Source organism: Limulus polyphemus, unplaced genomic scaffold (assembly GCF_000517525.1).
Source record: "Limulus polyphemus unplaced genomic scaffold, Limulus_polyphemus-2.1.2 Scaffold302, whole genome shotgun sequence".
Taxonomy (NCBI): Eukaryota; Metazoa; Arthropoda; class Merostomata; order Xiphosura; family Limulidae; genus Limulus; species Limulus polyphemus.
The window spans coordinates 359,259-367,496 of record NW_013665912.1 but is presented as its reverse complement, the minus strand read 5'-3'; the positions used below and the strand labels follow the sequence as shown (position 1 = coordinate 367,496).

The following is an 8,238-nucleotide window of genomic DNA, read 5'->3' as shown; positions in this document are numbered from 1 at the left end:
ATAACATATCTACACACACACACACAAAGTGATGTTGGCTACAATACAACTACCTCTTGAAATAGTACCAGGCCCACCAACAGGGCAGGGAGGCTGAGAAAATTTCCCCGAGGAAAATGATTGAGAAACACACCCTCATACAAACCTTCACCTGGTGTCCATGAAACCTCCTGGCAACCCTAGATAATACATACTACTTTTGAATAATACCAGAGAGTAACACTCAAGACTATAATATGCAAAACATATCAAATGCTTCTCTCTCTCTTTTAGTTTAGAAAGATGAAAATTTTTTGTTTACTTTTTTTTTCTAAATATTTTGCACTTAAATGCATTGGCATAGTGTTAATGTATATTATACAAATAACTGGCTTTGAACTGGATGACTTTATTCTTGTGTTACTAATATATTTTTAAGGGTCTTTTCTTTTTGATATTTCTAGATCTTTCCAGGAAAGATGTCACTATAGAATTCATTTAGGCTTTTACTAATAGGTCCCCTAGTCTTATCAGTCATGTAAAGGTTTATAAATAATTGAATATTCTATCTTCCCTATTTTTTTTTAATGAATGTGACCAGGTACTATGGTTTACAAGTACACTCTGCAAAGTTTGGGCCTATCCAAATAAATATATACTGATTGATTCTTTCAATCTTGACTAGATTCAGCCTCTTGATCTCATTTAAAGTTCTCCCTACTTCAGAGAAAGAAGTGTAGCAATCAAATTTATCTGTGTTTTGTTTTAATAAAGAATTTTGTTTTATCAACTAAATTTTGTTGTCTAGTATCTTGTCAGAATGGTTAATATCCTTACCTACTGGAAATCAGTGTACCTGAGAATACCACATATTCAATACATTTTCTGCCCAGCCTTTTGTTAGAATAGGTACTATTATGGTATATAAACATACTGTGAGTTTTCTACCTTATTACATTTATGTACTATTATTCTAAAATTTATCAGTTATTCTATGTACATGCAATTTTCACATAACATATGGTAAAGAATGCCATTAGGTTGATTTTGCTCTAGCTGACTTTGTTCCTTTGTTACTCTATTGAGGTCACACCTGATCTGCCTATGGATGGTGAGGCTGTAATGATTCATGTTGCACAAGAATGTAGACAGCAGTGTCTTTCAACAGTAGACCAGGTGGTATTTCAATGTTATGGCCTCCTCTGTGACTGAATGAGAATGACCAAATATTGTTCACTTATTATTCCTTCTGTCATTTAGTTTATCTATGAATTTTAAGTTACACTTAAAACACCTAACTCATCTTCTAGATAATAACATTTATTTTGAGTAAATATGCATTTATTATGAGACTCGTATTAGTTTCCTCTAGTGGTGATGTACAGATATCATTAATGTTACACAAGAGTATGTAAATTATGTACGTATATTTTGTACAGGATTATGTAAATTATGATCACATGATTTGTAATCTCATGATCTAACAAGTGAATAAAAATCCTACATTGCGATGTAACAAGTTAGTTCACGAAATATAGCTGAACATTGTTATTGCTAACTATTACTCAATCTTGTTAGTAATTTTGTAGTTTAAATATGGAATACTGTTATTTTGGAATTAGGTTTTTTATTTGTCCATTTCTTTTTTTTCCAGATTTCTTTATTTCTTCCTTGAAATACCTATTAACCTAGATTTTTATATTGTATTGTTCATTAATGGTAGTTTCAAGTCCTTTACCATGTTTTGGCAAGTTATCAACTTTGTATATCAATAGCTTGAAAGTCACACTTTAGATTTTTGTGGCTGTCAATGTATAATAAATGTGTGTTTTTTTGGTTAAACTCTGGTCATAGAAGCGAGTAACTTTAGACCATTAATGGGTAATGGTATTGCTGTGGATAAATCCAACATTACCTGTGAAATGAAGAACATGAATTTAAACAGTCTTGTAGATGATCTTGAGCTAGTCAGTTTTAGAGGAAGATAATAGCTTTATCCAGTAAAAGAGACATTCCATCATCTAAGTAGTACATACACTGTGTTTGTGTGTTCTGCTGTAATAAAGATAGTGTTTTTTCATATTTTACCCAATCTATTTCATTCTCATGAACTCAAGTATTCAGAGAAATTCAGTATTACTACATAATAGATATCTTGTCAGGTCTGTTATTCAGTGGGCCTATTCTATTGCTCTCGAAATGATCAGTTTTACCTGAATATATCACAGTGTTTTTATCTGTCAAAAACCAATGTAACTGAGAATACCAGAATACCACAGAGCTAATTTACACTTGACTTAGGATTTACAAGTTTCTGAGCTAAGCCTCTAAGGATAATGTGAATATTTGTTATTAAATATAAGTACAAATCATAAGATGGTCCTTCATATGAAAAATGCAGCTTGATCTCAAAGACAGTTCAAAATCTATTTCAAATTTTTTTGTTACAGGACTTCTTATTCAAGAACTTTTTAGGCTTAAATATCTTTTGGTATTGAAATTTGGTATGCCCTCAATCTTTCCTAACTAAACTGTTTTCTAATTTTTATCTTTAATTGAAAAATATTTTCATTTAATACTGATTTTCAAGTAGCCTTACTTTGAATGTGGTTTTATTTATTTTCTCCTAATTAACATCAGTGTCTCTACCATTGTCTTTAAATTAAAGCATCCTTAGCCAATTTAACAAATATATATATTTTTATTTTAGTGAAAACAGTAACATTTTGATCAGAAGTACAACAATATGTTAATTTTAATCAAGAAGCAATTTTTACCCATGCATGCTTAATTTGTTTTCTTTTCCTTCAAAGGATAGAGCTGATATTGACAAAGTGAACTAAAATATAATATCTGTAACAGGCAAACATTTTAATATTTGACACATGGAACTAATGTACTTGAAAATTAAATCTGGATGAGTGAAATCTATTTTCTATTTTAGTCAAATGTGATATTCAAAAGATAAACTAGATTGTGTGATTTCACCATCACATTTATAGCACACCCTCGAACCCTAAGTGCAGAGCATGTTTTTGCTGCAACTGGTCATATGTCAAAAGAAATACTATGATAAGATAATGAAGGAATGAATGTATTAGCATGGAGATTTAATTTATCTTTGGGTATGTTCCAGCAGCATAGAAGCAGCTCCAGTAGAGCTGGAATGGGTCTTATCTTGCACTCCAACAAGTTGGTACACTGACATACGAGTTAGTGAAGTCAAGAGGCACGTGAAAGCACCTAGTCTATGCTGACCAGCTGCATCCATATGTTACTGATGTAATAAAGATTGTTCCTCGTATTTCTTTACATTTATGTCCAGTCTCCTTATTCTTGCAAACTCAGAGAATTCAAAACTTTCTCCTTCCTATCCCTTCTGTGGTATTTTCATATCAAACAGATTTCTTTCAGAGCTACAACATAAGCCTACAGAATAACAGAGAATCATGCATTATACGAGTCTAATTAAATTTATGAGAAAGAATAGACTGGACAGAAATTTACAGAAATACAAGGAACAATCTTTATTAAATACAAACACAGTGTATGTTGTTTCAACACAAAGAGAAACCACCTTTATTGGAAAAATTGGTACCTGTTAGTTTTTCCCAAGTTGAAGTTTTTGGCTCTGAATAGCTTCTATAAAAAGAAACTCTTCCAGTATGAGAAGACCTCACATTACATAGCTTAAAATCTACAGCATCATCATACCTTTCATAAAGAAATAGTGACTTGTCAATCCCATTTGAAAATAAGGAAGGTTGTAGCCTTGTGACATCACTCGACCTACCATTCTATACACTTTCCTACACAAGGTGCAACTTTACAGCTATTTCCTCCCAAGCACAGACCAGGTGGTTATCTCACAGAACAACTTACTTTTGTGAACATGTATGAAATACTTATTTATACATGTATAGACATGTTACTGCACCACACTTATACAATAGTGACTTGTTTGTATGAACATGGTACTGTCCCATACATGGATGAATCATCAATATGAAAATTTAAATGTTCTATATACCTTACTTCAATGATTCAGTTGTGTAGATGAGATCGAATTCCATCTTCTAGCCATTATCCTAAAATATATTTTAATGAGTGCATCAAAATATTTGAGTCTATTTTTCAGGTCATGTATTCTTCCTCAATTTTCTGCTAAATTAACAAATATTCATTATAAAACTTAGTCAAAAGCACCACTACCAACTCTTGGGCTACTTTTGTCTGACTGAACAGTAGGATTGGACCATCATCCTTATAATGCACCCACAGCCCTAAAGTGCAATGAGAATGATGGTCCTGCAGATAAGTCCATCACATTAACCACTGGGCCACACTCGGCCATTTTTTTATCTAAGGAAATAAAAGTAGTTTAAAATTGTAAAAAAATTTGTTATTTCAGTTTCTTTCTACAATAAGCTCAGTGAAATGATGAACAAACAATCCACTGAAAAAAGCATTACTTTTAAAACAAGCTTTTATTAAGAAGAAAATAAGGAAAAGAAATAAGCAAGTTTTTGAGTTAACAATGAACAAATCAGTCATGTGAAGACTATAGACAAACATAGGATGTAAAAGGAAAATGCTTACTTTGATACGTCGCTCTAGTCCTGGATCAGCTGACTTACTCCGAAATGATCCTTTGGTGATCCTTTCTACGGGCTGCAAAACAAGGAAAAATTGATATGATAGTGTAAGTTAAAGCTTATAATGCCACAGTATTGGCTACTGCTATATTACTTTTAAATTACTATAGACTTTGATATATAAATAATGACAACATGAGTTTTAGCCACCTGCAAGATGATTAACATGTTTATTAAAGTACTATATAGGAAATGAAATGAACTAATTTGTGAAATATCTTGAAGATATATGTTCAAACTCTAGAAGATAACACTAGTTGATGTATAGGTAGAATAGACAATATGCCAAGATGTTTTACACAAACCTTATTCAAAAAAACAACAACAACTCAATTTGAATAAGATCTGCAAACAAGGTCAATATTTCTAAAATATCTAAAACACTAATATATAAATTTTTAGAACATAAAATTATACTATTTATATCAGTGAGTAACTGTAAAACAGGTTCCTTTACATTTTCCAACAGAAACTGTCATATAGTAATGCTAATTGCACTTAAGTTTCTTATAGTTTGCAAGTTATTTCTCTAGCTGTTAGCAGTATCCACATGAGCCCACATGAGGACACCTACTGTCTTATGAGAATTGCTGGGTGAATTATTTTCACAATAAAACCAACCTTGTGGAGGAAGGTAGGCTATGATTATATCTAGAAACACATTCCTAACAGAATTCAATCTTAATTGTACAATGCAAGTTTCAAAAACAGTGGCTCTGGTTCCATATAGAAAATTAATTGAAACCTACACAATATGCAATTAGATCAAAACCTGAGAGCAAGATCAGGACTGCATATGAGCAGCTACAGAGAGATCTGTGAGAAAGATCAAGACAGCATATGAACAATTAAAAGAAGAACTGGGTACCAGGTCAAAACAGCACATGTGCATTTGTTTGCATTTCCCAGGTTTGATTTATAAGCTATAGAATATGTGATGCTATTTCAAACTCTGAAAGAGGAACTATGAGACGCACTATGTAAAAATAAAAGAGTGTGACTGAAGTCCAAAAGATCCACATACCAGCATGTAATGTACCTATCAAAAAGAAGAAGCAGGATATACAGAGAAAGGTATTGTCTGGTGTCAGAAATAAAATGGAGGCAGTCATGAGAGGTCTTTCTAACACTTTCTCTAGCTTTTAAGGCTTAGCACAAAAGGAAGAAAAGACAAAAAATGGGAAAAAAGTAAACCACCCTTAAAAAAGTGTTATGCACTGACATCATACAGATTAAAATATTAGATGACCAGATCAAAAAGCAACACAAAATGGCTCTCAAGAAAAAGAGCCAAAAGTACAAAACAGAATAACTCACCAACATCAAATCACAAGAGAAATTTTAACTGAAATTCAAGAAAAGAAATGAAGTAGAAAAGGATCAAAGAAGCCAGAATGTGACAATTGTAATAACAGCCCATAAGCTCATGATTTTCAAGGCCAAGGACCAAAAGGTATGAATCAAAGTGAGAGAACTCAAGCAAAATATAAAACCACAACTTTTGAACATTGAAATGGACAACATTTAATTTAAGACTCCAAAAGCAAACTAGACAATACAAAAGGAAACCTGCAACTTTAGAACAACAGTAAATATCAGGAAAAACAAGAACCTTGATGAAAAGTTTCATAGAAACAGTAAAACCTGAGCTGATCACCAAGGAGCAAATAACAAAAATGCTATAAAAATTGGTTTCTATCTTCATTAACTCTTTGACAAGTTTGATGCTACAGTGTCAAAAACAAATTGTTGATGGTTCTCTGGAATAAAAAAGCTGGTGTTGCATCCAAAGTCTGCACCATTGTTCCAAAAATGTACATCTACAATAACAAATATGAAGTTAAAATAAGAATACAGGAAAAAACAAACATACCAATCTTGACTGAGAATGTCCACTTCCATTGTTAACAGATTCATAAATCAGTCCAAAGTTGGACAGCTTGTGATTGAGACCCATGGGATAGCATCAAATACTTATCAATCCAGGTGATGTCAAAGCCATTCAAAAAATGTGGCACATTAGAAGCCTGTTGACTAAACCTAAGTAAACAATAACATAAACAGGCCTAGAAAACAACAGTTAAGATTCTGGTACTAATAACCCAGTAATATGCATGTTGCAAACTACAGCAAATCTCTAATTACAGTCTCAGAATGGCAACAATACAGTCTCAAGAACGGAGAACAAGTTCTTTTGAATGAAACATTCTGATAATATTTTAATGAAACTGTGTCTATACAGAGCAATAGATTTGAGACAAGTACAGGAAGAGAAATAGGTGGAAAAACCAAAGTAATGTAAGGCTTATAGGGCTACCAACACAAAGTGGAAGACAGGAAAACTTTGTTCTCTAATAGAATCCTGAACACAATACACAAGCTGAGAAAGATCACAGCAGAGAAAGTACAAGAACATAATCAACAAAGATGAAGGTTCTTAATGAAGTCTTGATTGGCACCCCCAAAGAGAAATAATATGGAGAACAGAAAATATGCAGGTCAATTATCAAGAAAACCTGCAATTCAAAATAAAGGAAACATTTATATCTGTACAAATATTGATAATGATGTCCAAAAATATAAAAAACAGATATAAGGAAATATAGAATAAAAATTACAATCAGACAGTTTGCAAAAATCAAATGGACCTATTTTACATGTCATCTTGGAAAAGTATACTTCTAAATGTAAGAATTAATCAGTTGCTCAGTCAAAGATTCAGAAAATAATGTCCTAAAGGACCTGCTTTGATATTTCTTCCCACAAGACAGTGAGTGGAAAGATTTTCAAAGTTTTTCATATTAAAATACAATAAAATCAAGAAGTTCAAAAAAAGCAAATTAATGAACATCAGTCTTGTATATATTTTAATACATTAGAAAACAAGCAAAAGGATTTATGTGAAAAGCAGTCTAAAACCATCCTGAAAGCCTCCTAAATCCACTATATAGTAGATTGAATCTGAGGGAGGTGATAAAGAACAAGGGTAAAGAGTGTATCAGAGAGGATCAAAATAACTCAAAGGTCTGAGAAAAAAAGTATATAACATTTGTATCATGTTTAAACTCCACTTGTAAAAATCACAAACCTGAAAGGGACTATACATGAGAATGTAATCAACAGAATATCTCAGGCTTAGATGATACTCAGAAGGAGTCCATGCAGCAGCCTAAACACTCTCAAACAAATGTCCTTCCACCTGAGAAGAACAAACACAGATACTGATCAGATACAGTACAAGACAATTTTCATGTAAATACAAAAAAAAAGCAAATGGAGAGCCCAAAGAACTGAAGCATCTGTGAAGGTCAAAAGAAAGTGGAAAATAGAAATATAGAAATACAATAAGGTCAGTGTAAATCAAATTCAAAAGAACTGAAGTCTTGAACCAATATTTTCAAAAAAAGTAGAAAGACCCTAAATAGAAAAAAAGAAAGTAACTATCAACTGAGTTTCCAAAATTAATAAAAATATGAAATCACAGAAAAAAGCTTATGGATGACTGTGAAGAAGTCAACATGACAAATGACTGACCAGAAAAAACTAGTTGCAATAGCTTGATATCAGAAGAGAGATAAAATGTCTCTCTACTGATTACTTAGTC

The 8,238-nt window shown here is 32.2% G+C and overlaps 1 protein-coding gene across 4 annotated transcripts in view; it reads right to left on the bottom strand.

Moving 5' to 3' along the window:
• The window catches only part of LOC106457196, a 68,374-nt gene that overhangs the window by 42,094 nt on the left and 18,042 nt on the right, over positions 1 to 8,238 (bottom strand). For all 4 annotated transcript variants that reach the window (XM_013916588.2, XM_022383033.1, XM_022383034.1 and 1 more), the window contains one exon: positions 4,579 to 4,650. In XM_013916588.2, coding sequence (XP_013772042.2) covers positions 4,579 to 4,650 — 72 coding nt within the window. The remainder of the gene's footprint in view (positions 1 to 4,578; positions 4,651 to 8,238) is intronic.